General features: G+C 42.0%; 1 protein-coding gene across 5 annotated transcripts in view; it reads left to right on the top strand.

The window, feature by feature from the left end:
- Nucleotides 1–22,192, top strand: part of LOC146972460 (zinc finger protein 516-like) — a 46,305-nt gene that overhangs the window by 8,725 nt on the left and 15,388 nt on the right. For all 5 annotated transcript variants that reach the window (XM_085802686.1, XM_085802688.1, XM_085802685.1 and 2 more), the window contains exon 2: nucleotides 18,920–21,245. In XM_085802686.1, coding sequence (XP_085658812.1) covers nucleotides 19,499–21,245 — 1,747 coding nt within the window. In that variant the 5' untranslated portion in view covers nucleotides 18,920–19,498. The remainder of the gene's footprint in view (nucleotides 1–18,919; nucleotides 21,246–22,192) is intronic.

Below are 22,192 nucleotides of genomic sequence, written 5' to 3'. Positions count from 1 at the left end.
GGCGGACCACGCTGAGTGGCTGTTAATCTGATAATCAGGGTTGGATATCGACCCCATTTATCAGAGCAACTCTGTTTGTATTAACTGAGGGCACTCAGTAGCATGGGCCTGCAGCTTTGGAGCTCCTTGTCACTGCATAGATTTCATCAGCTGAATTGAAGAGGATGTGTTGGGAGTTTCACAGAAAACAGAATCTCACTTCAGTTCAAATGGAAGCACATTAACCACGTTGCAAGCGGCGTTATCCATCACCGTCACTCACGTTAGTTTCCCATCTTAGCCCGTTATTGATGATCCAATGAAATAACAATCACGGGCAACGCGGCGCTCAGCTGAATGTGCGGGATTCATTAGCAGCGCTTATCAGGTTTGAGCTGACATAGTGATCATAGTTAATAGATTTCTGCCTGCGTCTATGAACCGACGCTTGGCATTGTTGCTGTGATTGCTGCGGGATTAAAGAAGAGAAATAAGCTTAGCTGGGAGAAATAGCCCAGAACCACGTGGCTGTGATCAGGGATTGAGAGAGAGAGAGAGAGAGAGGGAAGGGGAGAGCTGGCGGGGGAAGGAACAGCACTCTTTGTCCAGCCCAGATGTCACTGTAGTAGACTACCATTATTGATCCACTGCTTTGCACACACACACATCCTGCACACCACAAACACACACACACACACGCCCACACTCATACCTTAATTAGATAGCATTAAAATGGGAATTTAAGAGAGGTTGCTGCCAATCCTGTTACATAAACACTCCTTTACTTTTAGAAAATGAATGTCTCAGTACATATTATCCTTTCAACCAACATCATACAGAGCACTCTGACTGATTGGGAACATGTAAAATAGACCAGTTTGGGCATATTTTGCTCTATCTTACGCAGCGCATCACATCTCGTTCATCATCTGTAAAATCAGCTTTTCTTGCCTCTGCATTCTTTCTGCCTCATATATCTCGCCTCTTTATCTCGCTGCCAGACTGTGGCCATACTCTAATTTGATCGGCCACTATATGATATGCAAACTTAGCATGTAGGTGTCTGCGCTTGGGAGTGTGTGTGTGTGTGTGTGTGTGTGTTTTGCAGGGGTGATGGCTGGGCATGGTAGGGGAGGGGACATGGCAACCAAACTTAATCCAAACTCACAGCAGCCCAGAGGGCTGTAAGGGTGGGGTGGGGGTTGGGTGAGCTGTTTCCTAAGCAGGAGAGGCTCCTTTTTAGCGTTCACCATCCTGCTGCGGTTAATAAACACACTCTAAATGGGAATAAACAATAAATAACACATTAAGTCTGCAAATAAATAATAAAACAGATTAATACAAAGGCTGTAATTCCTCCAAATTGTATTCATTTTTATAATTCTTTCCTATGAGAAAAGACAAACCCCCCATGCTTTGTTTGCAGCTGCTTTAGAGCAAAGAGAAGTTAGTGAGCGGGGAGATGTGCAAACACAAAAGCACCCTCATTCATAGGAGCTCCAACTAATGAGCAGAGTAATCTCAGATTTGACCAGCAAGTGATTTCTGGCAGATAGGAAGCAGAAATGGCAGGACACAAAGACTTCAGTTGGATATTTGCATACTTGCAATATTTGCAAACTTTCATTCTTACTTTAATTTCACTTTGATGCAGACAAACTGCTAGCTCTCTACCTCAGTGAGCTACTCATGTTGCTCAATTTGAGTATGATTTATGATTTATGAGAAACTTATATCCTACTCTCCTGTTTTCACTTCATTTCAACTGCCCCACATTTGCCACATCATTAGCATCGTCTATCTGTATCTGTATCTTTCTTTTTTTTTTTGGGGGGGGGAGTGGTCGTAGTCAGTGCAGACTGAAAGCCAGTGATGTTGCATGTCTGACTAACTTAGGGAAACAAGCTGGAAATGTCTCCGGGCTACTGCAGCTAATCATTCAGCCCACAGAGGAACTGATCGTTAGCCACTGATGTCAGCCTAACCTTGCCACGATGTGTTTCAGTGAGCTGGGGCACAGGATTAATGGAAGTTTGGACATGATCCTGTCAAAATATTGCTTTTCTGATCATAACACGGCAGAAAAAATATATAATAAGAGTTTATTTAAACTTATAAAACCAACTAAATTAGTGGTGATTACATTACCTTTCAAATTAGCAGGGCTGAACAAGAAAATTCTGCGGTTGATGAGCCTGTGTGTCTTCTATTGTTAGTTTATTTTTCTGAGGAAAAATGAAGAGAAAGGCTAGACACCTACAGTATATGGAAATGCAGGGGCTGTTTGACTTCTCCTTTTCTGCCTGTTAGCTGTCTCAAAATGAGTCAAAGGAATTAAGAATAGTGACAGCACAGTGTAAAAGCTGTAGTGTCAGCCAAGTAGAGGAATTGGAAATTCCAAATCTGGATGGTTGCTGTGATAGTCGGAGAAAACTGGGAATTAAAGATCAGCGAAATTTAAACCCACTTTGGGAAGCATCACTGTCCCAGTCTTACTCTCTTGATATTTCTAAACATGCATGAGGAAGCGGGGTTTAGGAAGTAGTAAAGGCAGCAGCTCTGGCAGGGTCAAGCAGGCTTTAGGGTCACTGAGGACAGAGGTGAGGAGGAGGAGGAGGAGGAGGAGGAGGAGGAGGAGGAGGGGGTCGCCCAGGGGCTAATGAGCTCACCCCAAATCCAGAGACACATTTGAACACCAAGCATGCATGCAAGATGAATGCACGCTGGATACAGGAGCAGGTTGCAGGCCATGTGCATCCATCATCTCTTCTGAGGGGTTTTTATTCAGGAAGAAAGGGAAGCGGAGAAACAAGCAAAAGCCTTCTCTTTTTCTTTCCATCTCATATTATGGATCTATGTCTAGGAGAAAAATCCAAATCCACATCTGTCAGACGCATAAGTGTTGTTATGACTGCGAGTTATGCACTGTACGCTACACTATGCCTTCTCAAGGGAGAACCGTGTTGTCTGTGTTATGTTCAGGTTCCGATTGTAGAGATAAATTTCCCCTTTCGTCTAAATGGCTCTCAATTTGACAAGATGGACGCAGTGAATACTGTTAAAGGGAAAGTACTGTGATTTTACACATCATAGTCTACGCATTGATCACACTGCCTATGTGGGATAAGTTAAGTGAAGCCCTTTGTGAAGGATCTGTTGAAAGTCTCTTGAGTCAGTGTTGGGTGGGGGCCGAAGTATGTACTGTATGAAATAAGTGAGCTTGCAAAGTCTCAATAACTACGGGTCATGTAGTTGAATTGTGGGTAATGTAGGCGGCGCCAAGGAAGAAGAATGAGTGCATCAATTTTGACACTTAATAAAAATAAACAATGCCTTGTGAATCTGACATTAAATCAAACTGTGATGCTTATATGGTAAAGACTTTTAAACGTCCTTTTTGAGCACCGTGGCTGTGTGTCAGCCAGTGTGTTTGTATCCACTGTATTTACCCTGCGAAAGAGCAGAAACATCAGATTTCTCCTCCTCCAGATTTGTGCTCTCTCATTGTGTTTTCTCTGGGCTGCTGTTTGCTTCTTACCTCAGTTCCCAGCTGCCTCTCTGTCTGTCTGTTGCTCGGGGGCCTTGCAGTCAAGTACACAGGGAAGAAGAGACCAAAGACAGGGAGCTTTTTAGTGCCCCCCCCCACCACCACCACCACAACACACACAGCCCCACCCACCACCTCCACCAGCAGCAACAGCAGCACCACTACCTATTTCCATTGGCTCTTGATGTTTTGTAAAGAATCCCCCAGCACACTCACACCCTCCCTTCAGCTATCCCCCTGGCCTCAGTGCCCTGTTCCCACATTGTATCCAGATGTGAGGAGGATAGTCGAGGGGGGAGGAAGGTAGGGGGCCCCTGGTAGTGCCCCGTACCTCCTCCCTCCTCCCCCTCCATCACCACCCCCCCGCCCCAAACACACCATCCCAGACAAACATCATCTCCAGACGGCAGTGTAATCAGCTGAGCACTAGAAACAAGTGAGTGAGACCTACAGAGTAGATCCCACTTTATTCACAATAAATAATCTTCAAGGATGTTGAGTTGTCATGAACATCTATACACAGCAGCATCATGTTCTATTGTGTCATCAGTGACTGCATCTACGTTTTTTTTTCCCTCAAGCTAAAACCATAGAGATGAAAATCTGTCGCTCTTGAGGCCGACTGGCTGTGATCATCTAATCCCCGGCCGCACAACTCTATTTAAAGAGCACAGCCGTTAATCCCATCAGATTATACCTGACCAACTCCACAAAATCACCCAATTAATAGTCTTAAGGATGGCCACAAAAGCCCGTCTTCCCTAAAAAACAAACCCCAATAAATCACGTCGGAAAATCTGACCCATTTATGGCGTCTTAATCCCATAGTCTCCAGCAGGAAGACAGGCGGGGGTCATCCTAATCATGGCCCATAGCGCCTCATCTAGAGTTAGGTCTGGAAACATCATATCTGTATTTTCATATGAGTATAATCAATATTTAGCATTTAACTTCTTTTAGAAATGAAAACAATTATTCTCCCAAATTACACATGATCTAGACATGTGGTTATTTAAGGTTATAGCTGGCCTCTGTGCGTGTCTGCGTGATATGGCTCCTTATTAATAATGATTTCAGAACTAGGTTTGTGTTAAGAGTCCCACAAGCAGTTGGTATGCTTAAGTTTAAATACCTAGACAGCAGGCTCCACAGGCAGCATTGTCCCAGATAGATCTGAGGTGGAATTTTGTGTGTTATACTTATATTAAGATTTTTCAAGGCTGCTACTGCCAACTCTTAAATTCAAGCATTGAATTATTTTGCGCCAAAATTTCAGTATTTTTAAAACTGACATGTTTTTTCTTATGTTAAGGAAGTCAAAATACCCAGTGTGGAAAAATCCCTTTAAACAGCATTTACATCATACAGTATTAAAATAAATGCTTCTCCTTATTATCTCCTTCCGTGGAACCATTAAAAAAAACACCTCATTCAACAAGTGTGGTGTGAATTAATCCTATAGTGAGGAAGTTACCAATGACACCACACTGTATGAAACAATAATAGTGAGTAGTCCTTTCCCAATAAAAAGACCTTTATCGTCTCTTGTGTATGCTGTGTTAACACAGCTGTTGTTGCTGCTGACACAGTGTTACAGTGGAACTCCTTGTGATCCTTTCATCATATTGTCTGTACATCATCAACCATCTCTCTGTTCTTTCTCTATACACTGCTGGGGTTTTGTGTTGCAGTTCAAACCCACAATATCATTTGATTTGCACAAATGCACATAACTTAACCATCACACTTTTAAAAAATCTCTTGTCATGCGCGTGCGTGTGTCTTTAGAAGCGAGCTGTCTCCATTTTTACTAACCCCATCCAGCAGTCTTTGAATCTGTGGTTGGCATAGTGTGTTGTGAGTAGCTGCCCACTGGTGCGATGTGGAGAGAATGACAGTGTGCGTAATCCTCTGTCGCTTATTTCTTGTGTAACAGGCCTGTTGGTTTTCAGTGGTGGCTGGCTGGCTGGCTGGCTGGCTGACTTAATGGCTGTTTTGCTGCCTGACTGATGCAGGTAACTCCCATTGGAAGTGCCTGCTCTCTCTAAGGGAAGCTGCACAAACATGACTGCTTGATGCAACCATGGCTTTCTCCTCTGTTACCCTCTCTTACTCCTTTAAGGTAATAGCACTACATTAAATGGAGTGCAGAGTGGAGCTGATATTTTTTTTGCTGTTTCGCACAATTGTGAAAATGGATGAAACTCATCATACCGCAGAAATTTTCAGTCAAGTTATAGTTGAGTCATGTGAATTTTTATTTATATGGCGACACATCATGATAGAGGATATTTCAACACACTTTTCATAGCAGGTTTAAACCGCAGTCTTTTTCTCACCAATCACTTGGTGACAATGGCCAGGAAAAAAAGCAGAAACCATGAGCAGAGCTTGTTAGATTTATCTGACATTCTTGTCTAAAAAATGGTCTCAGATATGCTACATCTGATATTATTATTACAGTGACAGCTGTACCCCTCCCATATTTCTTATATTGGCCTGATTCATTAGTAAAAACATCTCACACATGCAAAGATACAAACATCATGTCATGTACACAAACTGCAAATTCAGGCACACACTGTATCTCCTGACAGGTCCAAGTCATGCTAGCAGCCTGCACTTTACACTGCAGCTTGGCATCAGGGTGAGTCCCAGAATAACTGTTCGTAATTGATTATTGGTCTGTAATGTTAACTGACACAGAATAACTAGAGGCTTGGCACTTTGCTGTGTGGGTAATGACAATATTATATGTGTGTAAAAAGGACAGCTAAAGGATAGTCTAACTCTTCAACACAGCTGTAATTAGGCACAATAGTATATTGCATTTATGTTTATATTCAATTCCATTTCAACTGCGGTCAAGTAGTGTCGAATTCATTAATATAATGTAGCGCTCTTGCTAGATTGTATATAGTACTCTAAAATTTAGCTGGATTATGGAAGGATGTCATAATGTTCTATTTCCTACGACACCTTCAAAATAAGAGCTCCAATCATGAGAGAAATACTACCACAGCCTAATAATATAGAGAACATATTAATTATATAATCAAACCACAAACAACAAATTCTCTGTGCAGGCTAGACCAAAGTCAAAGTGATTTATCTAGTGAAATATGTCATTTTGTAGTTACTATTTTGTACTATGCAAATAATTTTATAAACCGTTTCTATTTACAGTTCCCAAACTTGTGGAAGACCGTTTTCCGCTTTTGGAATAAAAGATGGACTTGACAGCAATTTGTTACCATTAATATCCTGGTTATGCATTTGCTATGTGCTCATTACCAGACTGGCTGTCAGCCTGACATCCATGCCAGTGTGGGTGGTGCATGCTTCCAGATGGTAAAACCAAACCTGGTAAACCTACTGTATAAACACAGCAACTGGTGCAGATCAGGTTGTGCCCGTGAGCTTATTGCAAGCAGGCGGGTTGAGGAATGCTGCTTGTTTATCGACAGGATGCTGTGATCTGGTTTTCTTAAGCCCACCTGCATCAGAGGGGAAAATGAACCTGGGGAATGACTGAATCTAGTACATAATGGAGTAGTTTTTTCACCATGTTTTGCTGCATTTATGTCCTCCAGCTCATGACTTTCAATCATATGTCTTGGATGTAATTCACTTAGTCATCCTGCTATGATTTTGTATTTTGAACTTTATAAGTCATCTATGTAGGTGTTGTTTTTCTTCGTTCTTTGTCATATTTTTCAAGGAAAAAAAGTCACACCGCTGCTGACGTCATTTTTAGTAACCGCTTTCATGAAATTGTCTTTTCAAACCTCTGGAGACAGATGTTTTCCATCATTATAGACACTCATGGAATTAGGCAGATTTTCTTTTCTTTTTTTTCTTACAGGTTACGTAGGCACAGATATTGGAACTGGTAACTCTTAAGGACATTTTTTTTCTTCTATTTTGAATGTTTCTAAACTAAAACATCTGTCAAAGCAGAGGAAAAAGTAACTCAAAATTTCTTGAGAACTCACCACTTCCCACAGACAGCCACCCACCCTCATACAAACACACACACACATATACTGTTTCACACACACCCGCATTTGCACTGAACGGTGTATGCTTGATTGGAGGGGGGTTTAAGATGGTAACTATACTAGCAGATTGTCTCTGTAGGACTATTGGATGAATGTTGAGAGTGTGGATCCTGGCCAGTTTCCTGTGCTGCGGTTAAGAATATATGTCATACAAGCTGTGTAGTCTGGTATTGAGTGTTCCAGTCATCTCCTTTTAATGAAAGTTTGAGTGACAAAACGGCAGACAGAGCTAATAACCACAGAGACACATTTGTTTTTGCACCGATCATCTCATTAGGCAGCGGCGATCATTAGTCTAAATTCCAAAGTAGTGTATGATGGACATTTTCTGCAGCGTGCGGCCCACAGCCTGCATTTCTCTCTCTTTCTTGCTCTGTGTCTACCTCAATCTCTCAGATCTCCCTTTCTCTCCCTCTCAGTCAGCTCTTATTATCCCAATCCATCTCCTGCCGTGACTTTACATCACTATTTACCACTTATCTTCCCTCTGCTGCCCTCCCTCTCATTATTTGCTCTGCCTTTTCTACTCTCCTTGACATGCATCTTTCTTCAGATGCTGCCTTGTTTTCCTCAATATTAGTTTAGAGTTTTTTCCACTGGGCAGGTTAACAAGCCGGCATGATTTCATCAATGTGAATCAGTCAGCCTGATAAGACGTGACCCAGATGGGATCTCCAGCTCTTTTTTATACAGCCATCCATCACGACCCCATAGCCACATAAGCTTTCTCTTACGGTAATGCCTGTCAGCCTGCGTATGAAAGAAATGTGTCATGTAGCTTCAGTGCACTCTCTTAGAAAAACTCTGTCTCGCATAAAACACAACATTTGTTATTCTCATCTAGCAGACCCAGTTCCTGTGTGGTGCTTTCTTTTTTTTTATTATTATTTTTGGCTATGAAATCCTGGGCAGATGTTTCGGGACACACACACTGGCTCTCACACACACAAACAAAAACACTCCTAGAATATTCCTTCAGGGACTTATGATGGTCAATAATGAGTTTATGGTGACCTTCGTGAACTGTCAAATGCCTGTAATAAGCCCGCAGGGACTCAGAGTATGTCTGTAGGACAAAAAAGTACATTTATTGAGACCTCATTACACTAATCTCTTTTGTTGTATCTCTTTTTTAAAAGAGAAGTTTGACATTTTGGGAAATGAAAATTCCAATACCAGCGTCATGTTTGTGCGGAGGTTAAGACTTGCACCTTATCATAGCATAAAAGCGGGAAACACCTGGGATGGCTCTGTCCAAAGGAGGCAATATTATTTCAAGGTCACTAGTTATACCTTATATCTTGTTTGTTTCCTTACAATCTTTTTTGCCAAGGAACAATAATTTTTCTGTCCTTGCAATCTTTTTGCCAAGGTACAACAATTTTTTTTTTTTTTTATACATTAGTTTGAGAGGTACGTTTTACGGTAGATTTTGTTATTGTTTTTACGTTTTCCCCATTTAGTAGGCTATATATATATTTATTTTTTTAAATCTAGTATATAATAGTATTTATGTAAGATCTGAGCCTTATAGCCTTATACTCAATGTCATAAATGTGCTTCTTTTAAGTTCTGCCATTTCAACAGCTGTTCACTAACCAGATTTAGCAACAGCTTCAGCCATCATTGTCTTTATAATAAAATAAAAGCCTTCTGATCAGCCCTGTACCTCAGATGCTATAGTGACTTGATGAGGGGTGATGAGACAGTAAGGAAAAGGAATGGATAAAGTTTCTCCTTGACGAGTAGTCGTTAATGCTAATATTACCAATGTAGCAATAGAAAAACGTAAATAGTCCCTGTAGGGTTTGTCCAGATGGAAATCATTCACACAAATTCAACTGCTGGGCCAGTGACATCAAGCTTTCTATCAATGGATGCACTGTCTGTGTGTGAGCGCCTGTGTGTTTGTTTTCAGCTGATTGAACTTAGAACTCACCAAAAACTTCAATTCTTCTGTGTATTTTTCCTCCTATTTCTCTCCCCTCTCTCTGTATATATTTACAAAGTAGACTCATTTTACTTGCTATTCATCTTACAATGACTTTTTATTGGCACTGAGCTTTGTCTGTTTGGTTCTCAGTAGTACCCCAAGGGTGTTTATAGCCTAATATGTGTAATTTAAAGCAAATTGTAATAGAAAAGTAACAAAACAAGCTGATATTGAAAAAATAGTGTCGGAAACTCAATCTATCAATCTATCAATCTATCTATCTATCTATCTATCTATCTATCTATCTATCTATCTATCTATCTATCTATCTATCTATCTATCTATCTATCTATCTATCTATCTATCTATCTATCTATCTATCTATCTACATCCATCCACATCTATCTATCTATCTATCTATCTATCTATCTATCTATCTATCTATCTATCTATCTATCTATCTATCTATCTATCTATCTATCTATCTATCTATCTATCTATCTATCTATCTACATCCATCTATCTATCTATCTATCTATCTATCTATCTATCTATCTATCTATCTATCTATCTATCTATCTATCTATCTATCTATCTATCTATCTATCTATCTATCTATCTATCTATCTATCTATCTATCATTATCTTTCACTAATGAGTCTCTTGTGATCCTATAGTAATTGTGTCTCTTTGGGTTTCAAAATGTAATTCTTAGTGAATGTGTGGAGCTTTTTGTGTGTGTGAAATCACACATTCAGGGAGTTTCAACACTCAATACAGTGTACTGTTCACAATAACACTTTTTCCAGGGGTTGAGATTGGATTTTACCCACATGTTGGTTACTTTGTTTGGTGTTGTGTGTCTTTACAACCTAATGTGTATGTGTGTATTTCTTGCTTTGTGTGTTTGTACTTTAGAGCAGTGTGTGAACCATCTCGCAACAACAACAACTGCCTGTTTGAGCCCACACAATCTTTGTGTAGTAGAGCCATCAGGAGATTTCTGTGGAAACCCTCCCATCCTGCCTCTGTGTGTGTGTGTGTGTGTGTGTGTATGTGTGTGTGTGTGTGCAGGCGGCAAAGAGTCAAAAGCAGATCTGCTGCCCTGTTATGTTCTCATATCTCCTCTTGATAACTCTTACAGGATGTGTTCTTCAGATTTTGCCTCGAGGTAAAGACAGGTTTGAAAACAAGTCACAGAGCAAGCAACACAAGCAAGTAAGCAAGTAAATGAGTAGGCACAGAAATATTCAAATAGACACACAGTATGCATACACAAAGTGCCAATGCAACATCTCAATGCATGTTCCTTAAAGTATGAACCTTTTAGGTACCGAGGGGTCGACTGACAGCTCCATGCTAACACAGAATGACACAGATGTCTTAGGTGACTTTGTTTTGATGGTTAATGACAAGTCAGATTCCTGTAAAATAATCAGCAAAGGTTGAAATTCTATTTTTTCTGTCCGTTAGCCAGCTGGTGTTGTGAGTATAGGACGCAGGCTTCGCACATAAATCTTGCTGTGTGAAATGACAACTCTCTGTGATAGATTTTTATATCAGCTTTAATTAATGTTAATTCCATGAGTCAGCCGACAAATGAAACTCTGGGCAGTTGTCTTATTAATGTTGTGCTGCTGTCTGGGACCACTTACCCCAGACCAGAGATGTATGTATGATTAGTTAGAGACATGTGGTCTGTGTTGCTAAAAGAGCACTGATACTGCACCACTGATTAAACCCATTCTCTGATGTAGTTAGCGTGTGTGTGTGTGTGTGTGTGAGTGTGTGCGTGCGTGTGTGTGTAACTAACTGCTGAGCCATCTCGCCACAACGAGCAGCAAAATAAAACGGTTAGATCAGAACGTGTGACAGTGTGAAAGACTGGTGGCCGGCTTTGAGGTCGCCGGTCTAATTACACTTCAGAGAGACTGATTTAGGTTCAGTTGCGGAGGTTGTCCCGGGCTGCAGACGGATGGAGGACAGCGCAGATGAGAGAGAGAGAGAGAGAGAGAAAGAGAGAGACGGCTGTGAGAGCTGTGAGAATAGTGGACAGTAGGGGCACGGAGTGAAAAGAGATGGCAGGGTTTCAATTTGGATTTAAATCGAACACTATTAGCACGAGTGCCTCTTCAGCTATTACGCCAACAAGTTGCAGTTTTACCTTTGCTCCTGGTCTGTTTTTTCGCTCCTTCCTACTCGGGCCTATACTTCCCCTGTATGTCTTTAATTTCAAAGCAAGAGGAAGCTTGGTAGGGAACTGGTCTAGCAGCCATTTGCATTGGGTTAGAAAAGAAAACAGCGTGTGTGATTCGTCATGAACGTCCTTGACTGTCCTTACCTTAAATGTCCCTCTGTCTAAGTAAAATGAGCGAGATCCTGTTACATAATAAGCACATTTTGGTCATCCTTAGCTACACTTATACGCCAAGACTTCAGGATTAAGACTCAGATTTATGGTTAGATTAAGTTCTAGGACAGGGTTGAACTTGGGTTTAAGTGTTTGGACATGACCCAATAAAACCTACAGCTGTGTACAAGAAGAGTTTATGCAGCGACTACTGCTATTGTTTGTGAACTGTAAGGCAATTAAGATCCGTGTAATGATAGTTCAGTCAACGCTGCACAGTGACAGTAGATTCCAGTGTGTGTGTATGTGTGCAAGAGGAATGCTGCTGTGCTTCAAGGGAGGGGGGGGGGCTCTATGGGCAGGAGCACCCAGGGGTTAACGAGCGGTGTGAGAAAAACAGGCAGAGTTTGAGAGGGAGGGGGGAGGGAAGCACACACACACACACATACGCTCATGCAAACACACTGAGTCCCAGAGGAAGCTGGAGATGGTCGGCCCAGGAGAGCAGACAGCTCTTGTTGGCTTTAAAGTGAGATAAATCACAGATGTAGTTATCATCATTATTATGTTGATCAGTTTACTCAATATTGATCAGTTTAGTGATATTAAAAAATAATAATAATAATAAAAAAATGTTTGTTTGTTTTTTCTTTCAAAATCCTAATCCTTTGGTCCCAACGGATAAATGCAGACTTTATATAAGAGAGAGAATTATGTAGCCTAAGACACCGGTGAAACTGGAAATGTTTTTGGATTTTTCTTTTTAAGATTTAGTCAATGAGAGACAATGGAAATCTCTGTGAAGGGACATCATGCAACAGTCAAAACCTAACTTCCATGCAGGTGCAAGCCAATCATATTGAAAACCATTATTAGTCTGTTTTCAGGTAGATTTCAGTCATTTCCTACAGTTTTGCTACAGTGTGTACCTCATAGGGCTGAGAACCGTCTCATTTCCCCCTCTGGACCCGTCCAGTAATCTCACTAGCATGGACTGCATGCTCACCAAAATGTAACATGACAGTATTGACCCAAACACCTGCCACTTCCTACACACACACATACACACAGACCCAGTGGACTCTTTTCTATCCGAAAGCCCTTCTCACGCAAATAGAGTAGGCAGGCAGGATCCCCTCTCAGCCTATTTATCGAGGAGGGGGGGGGTTGAGAAGGGACAGACAGCGTGGACCCCCTCTATTGTTCTGGCTGGGTTTAAGGGATGGGGGGGAGGTAGGGATGGAACTAGGGATAGGATGGGAATTGGAGACCCCAACAATGCCACAAGGCCCCCCACTGCTCTTCCTGCTTATGAGCATGACCTGCTCTGACAGACCAGGGACAGACTCCCAACAAGAAGGAACTATAACTATAAAGCTATAACATAACTATAACAGTCCAAACTTAACTTTGTTCGCTTGTAAGACCTGAAATAGTCCTAGATTAGACCTGGTCCTAGACCTAGACCCAGTTCAGTCAAATATCAATAATATAATAATCAAAGTGGAGACAACCTGTTGACCTACAGCCAAATTTCCTCATGACCTGGATACCTGCTGTATGAGCAGATAGGATCATATTGGCATGTGGGGTTTGCCTGTTGTTTTTTGTCATAAGTCGGGTATATGTCCGAGGTGTCGTCAGAGCTGATTACTGTGTGTGTAGTATACAGTATATATACAGTATATATAATTTTGTTTGTTCCAAATCAGACACTTTCCTATTACAGTAATTGACGACATCATTTCTAACATGTGGGGGATGAAGCTTGACAGCAGTTGAAGTAGAACAGCGTCAGTCAACCACAAAGTTTGCAAAAGCTTTTCTTTTTTATTTCACTTTGTTAACAGCTGACAAGTTTGTCGCCCTAAAAATGTGCCACATCTCCAGCTTGGGTGTTTTGTGAACAGCGTGTAGGTATGTGCGTGTGTGTGTGTGTGTGTGTGTGTGTGTGTGTGTGTGTATCCAGCTGTGCCTCACCCCTCTCTCTCTTCATGGTGAAGCTTACAGCAGACCTCTTTGTCTGCCGGTTTAGAGCAGGGTGGGAGGTGAAGAGCAGTTTGTTCATAATGGATTATTGATTGGTCTGAGAATACACTGGATCTGCACTGTGTGTGTGCGTGTGTGTGTGTGTGTGTTTAGGACTCCATACCATCCCCTCTGTCGCGCTCTGAGCACTGAATGTCTCCACTTTATGAGCAACTGTATGGAGGATAGCAAGGTTTTTTTATAAAGTGCTCTCTGTATGTTATGCTCTGTGAAGCAGCGTATGCGTGTGTGTGTCTGTGTGTGTGTGTGTGTGTGTGAGCAGCTCTCTGTATGGGCCGTTAAGCTTTCAATGCTGCCTGTATGAAACAGTGTTAAAAGCCCACTGTGTGCTCATGTAGACTTTGAAAAGATGTGTGTGGACAACATTAAAAGCCCCTTCTGTTTTGCTTCATGATTCCTCAGTTCCCCAGCATGTATGTGTGTGTGTGTGTGTGTGTATGTGTGTGTGTGCACTACTTAAACACAAGGTCCACTCTTTATTTTTCCCCCTCTGTGTATTTTTTTTCTTAACCTCAAATGTCTCTGTGCTGCTGCGTGGGAGTGAAACAGATCCCATCAGGGCTGAAGGATGTCCCACACGAGAACGACCTACAGTTATTATCAGTGATAAGGTGACAGTGTGAGTGAGTCAGTGTGTTATGAAAGCCAATCTCAGCACCCTTGGGTGCAGGAGATTTGTGTCATGGCTGCCTCTAGATGATTGCTATGATGAAGGCGCTCCCTGGCTGGATGACAGTGTTTTCTATCACAGAGCAGCAGCAAAATGGTGGAGCTGAGCATCTTTCTGCCAAACCTTTGTTTGAGTCCCTGTTAAACTGCAGTGCTGGTAAAATAGTCGACTACAGTGTCTCCCTTTTGTAATCAAATCTGGACTATTGCACCAAATGTCTTCTACAAGCTGAATCTGTGGCCTCTAGATGGGGCAGTTGAGCAGACTGCAATAATCAGTGACACAAATCATCTGGTTTAAAAGCAGATGTAGTGCACCTTTACATGGTGAGGGGGGTATGTAGTTGTTTCACTCAGGGAGCAAAGAGTGACCTCTGATATAACAATTTGTACTGAGCTGGTCTAGTCAAGTTTCCTATATCAAACTTAGCTTTGAAGTCAAACTCTCTGGCTTAGTGACAGTGCTGAAGTGTGAAAACAAAAAACAGAAAAGCCGACATCTGTAAACAGGTCCTCTGCTGGCCGGCATGCTCAGTTTGACACTGTTTGTTTCAAGATCCCCTCCAGATGTGAACCTCAGGAGTCTCTGGTACAGAAATAGCTGCACTGCTCTGCTCTGCTCTGCTCTGCGAAGGTTGTGTATGGATGGGAAAATAAGAGCGGATTTCCTCCTCTTGCTGGACCTCAGCCGCTACGGTTCAGCGTTCAGAAAGCAGAACAGCAGAGGTTGAACCATCAAGGAAGGAGGAGGGGGAAAAAAAGAACAGTTTTCTCAGTGTTTGACAGAGCAGTCATTATCAGCTGAGTGTAGGCCTACACTCACCCCCAGTGACTCATGGAAGGGCAGCTAAAGTGTCCATTAATGCCATGTCTGAAATCAGAGCAGTGACGTTCCCAAGTACGGTTGAAAAAAGAAAAAAAAGAAACATTTTTAATTGTTTCTATCATAATATAGCCTTTAAAAATACTAAACTGAGAACACTCATTTCGGTTCCAATTTCAGCCATGCACTATCTTCAATGTTAGAAGTCCCTGTGTGTAAGTGTATGTGTGTGTGTTCATGTGTGTGTGTATCTGTGTGAGGTTAATTAGCTGGAGGATGTCAATGACAGTCAAGGTTTACAAACTGGATTTTTCCTGCAAGCTTCAGGAACACATCATATCCAGTTATTGTCCCACATTGGCCTTTAATACAGCTTTGATGCGTCTTTCCTTTTTTGATGACTTCGATGATTGGTAATCTTGTCCGTCGCTCCTGGACAGTTTTTCCCTCCTTAAGCCAATTTGTCTTTTTTTTGGGGTCAGTATAGCGAGGAGGCTGCATTGTTTCCCTTCTGGTGGCTAATCTCATTACATTTAAATTTGCACATGTGACTGTCTGGTGGGATGACAGGCTTACTGTGGAATAGCCTCAACCCCCTCCCAGCCCCTCTGACCCCCAATCAGCAAGGCCATTTAATAGGAAATAAGATGATTATCCTCTGTTTTAGCGCCAGAACTGCAAGAAACTACTAAGTCATAATTAGCAATATTAGGATGTGAAGACAGAGCAGATGGGCCAGATGGAGGGGAAAACTAGAGTGGATAGATGAATGGAGCGGGGATTTGTTTTCCTTATTTTGCTGTTACCCATCGTCACCTGATTGTCTATTATGTCATGTGTTGACTATTACTTCCTCATACTTCCTCATACTTCTTTGTTCCTCATATAAAGTTCATGGCTTTTACTTAACATTATAAATGAGATTTGATTATTTTTGCCAGGTTTAGCGTTTCATGCCTCAAAAGCGCAGCTTGTGAGTGTGTTATGTAAGAATGTAAGAAATTAGTCCCATCAAAACCATTAGCTGTGTGTGTGTGTATAATGTATAATCTACATAACAGAATGAATCAATGTGGTGTCATGGGGTTAATATAAGTAAAACTGAAAACTAGTGCTGTACTGATTCATGTTACTGCACAGGGGACACACATCACAAAGTTACAGTATTATTACCATATGGAATATTATTATAATATTTTAATGTGCTGTTTGTAGTATTCTTATTATCACTGCCTTGTCTATTATTGACAGAAATTGATAGCAACAGCTTATTTTCTTCTACTGAACTGCATCCTAGCTAGCTGCTCTAGCTCATCTCATCACTTTAAAAGAGTCGCTGTAGCCTCCAATATGCCCTGAAGATGTAGAACTTCTCTGAGGTCATATTATAATCTATTGTAAAGACAGCAATGGCCACCTATACTAACTGCAAGAAACTGTGTTCAATGGCAGAGACAAACAAAATGTTTACAGCCATGTTAGCAGCACTGCAAGCTTTGAACTAACTACTGAAGTTAGCATGCCCAGTGCTAACATGCAACATTGTTACCCTTTTTCACTATTGTATTTTTGTGAGAAGATGTCTTACTGTAATAACAATCTTAAGTGGGGCATGGAGATGTGTACTCCACAGAAGGCCCTCCAATAGACACATTTCACTCAAAGTAAAGTAGGCTATATTTAGGTATACATAAGTATTAAGAATTTTCAAAAGCAAGTGGAAACAGTGAGCCATTTTTAGCTCATTGATTATATTGAGACATGAAGAGGTCTGGATCTGATAATACAGTTTGTTTGAAAGTAATGTCAGTCACAGCTGCACGTCTGGCTAGAGGAGTGCATGTTCTCTGGAAGCTTTAGCTTACTAAGCACTCCAGGAGGAAGCATGGTGAACCATTGAGGCTGCGCTGATTTTTAGTTGCATGAATAATTCTAGATAGATAGGTGGCTCTGGTGCAGGGTAGTCATTTTCAGTGCGAGAGTTTAAGACATATGATTGTTCTTGTGCTAACTTCCCTCCTCCACCACCTTATCCTCTTATGATTATGATCAATTATCCACTTATAATTAGAGCCTGGCAGTAACTCAGCTTAAGGGCTGTGGCACTTTATATAATAGCCTGTAATAATGCTGTCACTCACATTTCATAGAGTCCACACATTCAGGTTCCTGCATCTGCTGAAATTAATACTCCAACCTCAAATGGATTTTTTTTTTTTTAATATTTCAAGTTTTGATCTTTATCTTAATAATGTACATACAAATGTGTCATATGTTATAAATTACGTTTTATTGAGCTGACAGGGTGAAAAGAAAAAAGATGTGATTAACCTGCTAGTGAGAATATGAGAATATTGTGACTTTGCAGCAAGAAATAACAATTGGTCATGATAGTGAAATGTGGTGAAATGATATGAAAATGTTACGATATTATGAAATATTGATATTTGATTTAGAAAATGTCACTTACAACTGAAATTGTTCGTGAGATATGCAAATTATGGAAATGATCCACTCGTTGAAGGAAATACATGCAGAATGAAATTAGTCAACACTGTCAAAGTCTTTGTCTTATCACCCCGTCTGTTTCTCTTTCTGTTTGACTCTCTGCCCGACCCCATTCAACTCCCGTTTGAGAAATAGAACAAAGCAAACTGTCTGAAGAGCCACTTCCTGTTGTGTACTTAAGATCCCTGTCATGTGATAGTGTCAGTTGAGGCGGGTGCATGAGGCCAGTATGGGGAGGGAATATGGTGGCACTGCTGATCTTGCTGATGTGAACATGACCCCTCACCACCACCACCACCACCACCACCACCACCCTGATTGTGTAAAGTGTCGACTCAGCCAGTATGGCGTCAGAGCCCCCGAGCCCTGCACAACTCATGCACAATCGCAACCACGCACACATACACAAGCGTGGTGGTCGACAGCGGAAGCCTCAGACACATAGTGGACGTAATACATGATAATAGCTCACCTGCTCTTAATTAATAATACGTATTGTAAATCTATATAAGGGTATTTTAAACCTATACACATCACAGTGGATTTGGGGGTGAGCAATATGTCAATAAAATTGTGCCATATTTGTTTTTCAATATCAAACTCAACTCAAAAAATTAAAAGAACATTTTCACTTTTCACTTTCACTTTACTCTGCTTGTGCAGCAACCTTTGTAGTGTTACCTGAAAAGTACAAATTCAAGTATCTGCTGAGATGTCAGGGTGTCATTTCTGTTAATGGTTTGCTTCATGATGATCACCACCATGGGGTCTTAGTTTACCTACCTTTTAATTCACTGTTACCCTGCCAGTAAAATGAGGTCTATATGGCACATCCAGTCCACCTACATAGGCTACTGTAGTCAGTTTTGCTATGAATGCAAATGTAACTGACTGTAGCTGAAAATTGAAAATGTTCCACTAACATGCCCCCTGTGTCTTTTCTCACATTCCTCCCCACTTGCTGTCTCTCACCATCTCTCTTTTTCTTTTTCTTTTTCAGGTGGATGATATACATGAAAGCCATGCAATAGAGAGCTCACTGTTACATGGCCTGAAAGCTGGTGATACACATAAAAACGTGGGATGAAGAACAGAAGCCAGTGAAATGAAGAACAGAAGTTTGGCGGATTAGCTGCGCTGACATAGAAACCTCTCACAGCTTCCTGCCACTGACATAATAATGACCTGAAATTGAGTAAGAACGCTTGATTCTAAGAAAGATATTTTATTTTTTCATTACAAGCGTGGCCTTCATTAGCCCAAAAAAAAAACACATTTTGCTTGATGCAACTAAGCAAATGTTAAAGCTGGTTGCCAGTTGCACACAGAGTTTCAGTCACTGACTCACTGACAGTGCCAGATGAAGATGGATAGATGGTGTGGTGCCCAATAACTGGAGTGAGCTAAATGAGCTGCTGTGTTAGCAGCTGGATTTCTGGATGACTGAAGGCAGATAGCATTTCTACTGACCGACAGAGGCACACTAGATACCTCTAGATGTGCAACTGCAGATAGCAGTAGTTTCAAGATTTTTGTGAGCTTGTGAAAGGCCAGATTGCCAGGATAGTTTGTTTGTACCATGAATCCTAGAGACAGTGTGGAGGTGATGGAGACCCAAAAGGAAAAGCTGATTGTGGACAAAGCCAACCCTGAAAATGAGATGGAGGGAGAAGATGACAAAATCCCTGGGTCATTTGACTGCAATGTCTGTGGACGCAGCTTCCCATTCCTCAGCTCTTTGTCGCAGCACATGAGACGCCACACAGGTGCACGGCCTTACAAATGCCCCTACTGCGACCACAGAGCCTCTCAGAAGGGCAACCTCAAAGTTCACATCCGCAGCCATAAATTGGGCACTCTCTCTAGCCATCACTCTAACGAGGATGAAGGTGGGGCCGAGGAGGAGGAGATGAGTGTTTCAGAAGGTCTTGATGGAGGTACGAGTCCAACTAAGAGCAGCTCTGCCTGTAACCGGATGATCAATGGGGATAGTACTGATGAGAGTCGGAGGAAAGTGCCAGCAAGGAGCATGAAAAGAGAGAAGTCTATTACTGACCAGCGGCCTTTTTGTTGTCGTCTTTGCGGTTACGAGGCCTTGCGAGAAGACCAGCTCCTCAGCCACATTGAAAAGGTCCACATCACAGCAGACGCAGAAGAGGAGACGCCTGTTAAGGAGGAGACAGTTAACGAACCTGAGGTCATGCAACCCCAGAACGACGGGACCTTCCCCTGTGAGACCTGTGGCCAGGTCTTCACCCAAGCCTGGTTTCTGAAGTCACACATGAAGAAACACGCAGGGATCCTGGACCACTGCTGTCGTATATGTGGACGGCGGTTCCGTGAAGCTTGGTTCCTCAAATCTCACATGAAAACACACAACACCAAATCTAGGTCACGGTCAAAGTCAGATTTATCTGAGCATCCGGCGACCATCAATGACGTAGCACAGGATCCTGATATTGCTGTTTCCTCTGTTACATCCATCTATCAAACATGTTGTAAATGTGGGAATCTGTTTCACAACAAAGAGAGTCTTAGAGCCCATGAAAAGGTCCATAGTCTGAGCTATGGGAGGAAATCCCAGAATCAGTGCAGACCCAGTGATGATGAGGACTCACCAGCTGCTAAGAGACGTTTTCTTGACTTCTTAAACCTCCAGCCCGTTGAGGAAAAGACCCTGGACGAAGAAGAAGAAAGTGAGAAGATTCTGGGTCAAAGGATCCCAGAACTAGATCCAGTTTGTAGCTACCAGGCCTGGCAATTAGCCACTAAAGGAAGAGTTGTGGAGCCAGTGGAGCCTAGTTACAAGGCCTCTTATGGGGGAGGAAGTATGGGGGAGGAGGCCCTGGCTGGAGCTGCTGTGGTTTTTGAGAAGGAAAGCAGTCGTTATGTCCTGCAAGGTCAAGAGAAACGCAGCACAGGCAGACGAAGCAGCTCTGGGTTGGCAAGCCATGCGTCTTCTGGAGACCGAACGCCGGAGAGCCTGAGTGACTCAGAGTACCGGCCATCGTCTCGCCAAGACCGGCGGCGGCCATCCCAGTCGCAAGCTTCGTCAAAGTCCAACGAGTGCTTTGAGTGCGGAAAGGTGTTCCGCAGTCGTCATCAGATGATCGTCCACCAGCGGGTCCACAGGAAGGATGGAGGCCGAGCATCTCTTGGAGAAAAGGAAAGAAATGCAAGGGACGAGAGATGGGGTTCCACCAGTGATCCAGAGTCAGGCTCCCCCAGCCGACCGTGCACCCCCGGGTATGGAGATTCTCCACCGGCCTCCACCCTTGGCGATCAGGCCTCAGAGATGGGTACGTCGAACTCTGGAGAGCTTTCAGGTTAGTCAGTGACTTCAGTCTTTTGCTGTCATTATGCAGTGGCTTTTCCCTATACTTCAAAAAGATCATCTATAATCAAAGGAACAATGTAAGGATGCTAAAGCACTAACTTTAAATATGGTGGTGAGTAAATGCAGCTTTAAAAAAAAAACAACCTTTCATCCATTTAATCACTAACAGTAAAAATGAAAAAAGCTGGTTTAAGTGTTGAAAGTAATAGCATCATGTCTTCGAACCCAAAACTGTTTTTTCCCACCATTAGTACTTTCGTCTTTTAGATACTGGTTCAACTTCATAGCATAAAATAATAGGAAAATATAACTGTCATACAAGTCAATGAATGCCATAGGCCCAATTACACTGTGGGATTTTTAGTGGCAGAAATGACTGTAGCTCTTTTCAAGCCTCCCACTTGAGGCCTCTGGCTGTCACTCTGTAGTAAACATCTGTTGATGAAATGTGTGTAGGTCCAGTTTCCTCTCTATGGAGTGGGAACTAGAGCCACCATGTGGCAAAATATCAAAATTACACCTGGCTTCAGTTCTTTTATCGAGTGCTGCACACAAATACAATCAAAAATGGTCAATAAACTTTAACTGCCACTGAAAATGCTGTTTACAACAGGGCAGTCATTTTGTATCACATGGCAATAAAGCTATCAGTTACTTGAAACTTTGTGCCTTTCAGTGGGATGTCAGTAGAGCAGAGGGCATTTTTGGAATGCCTATCATTTTTTCACCTCCACAACCAATAAACACTGCAGAGCAAAAAAGAAAAACCTACCCATGCAAGGGCAAACACCCATAATCACAGCTGAAATATGCTAAAGGAAAGATTCCTGTGTATGCAGCACTTGGCAGTCTCTGGCTTTTGTCTTTTTGTCTTGGGTTTTTTTTCAAACACAGAAAACACTATTTGTACAGGTTAGGATAGTGGATAGCTAAGAA

This window comes from Trachurus japonicus, chromosome 16 (assembly GCF_045865225.1).
Source record: "Trachurus japonicus isolate A0001 chromosome 16, Traja_1.0".
Classification (NCBI taxonomy): domain Eukaryota; kingdom Metazoa; phylum Chordata; class Actinopteri; order Carangiformes; family Carangidae; genus Trachurus; species Trachurus japonicus.
This window is presented reverse-complemented; position numbering and strand designations above follow the sequence as displayed.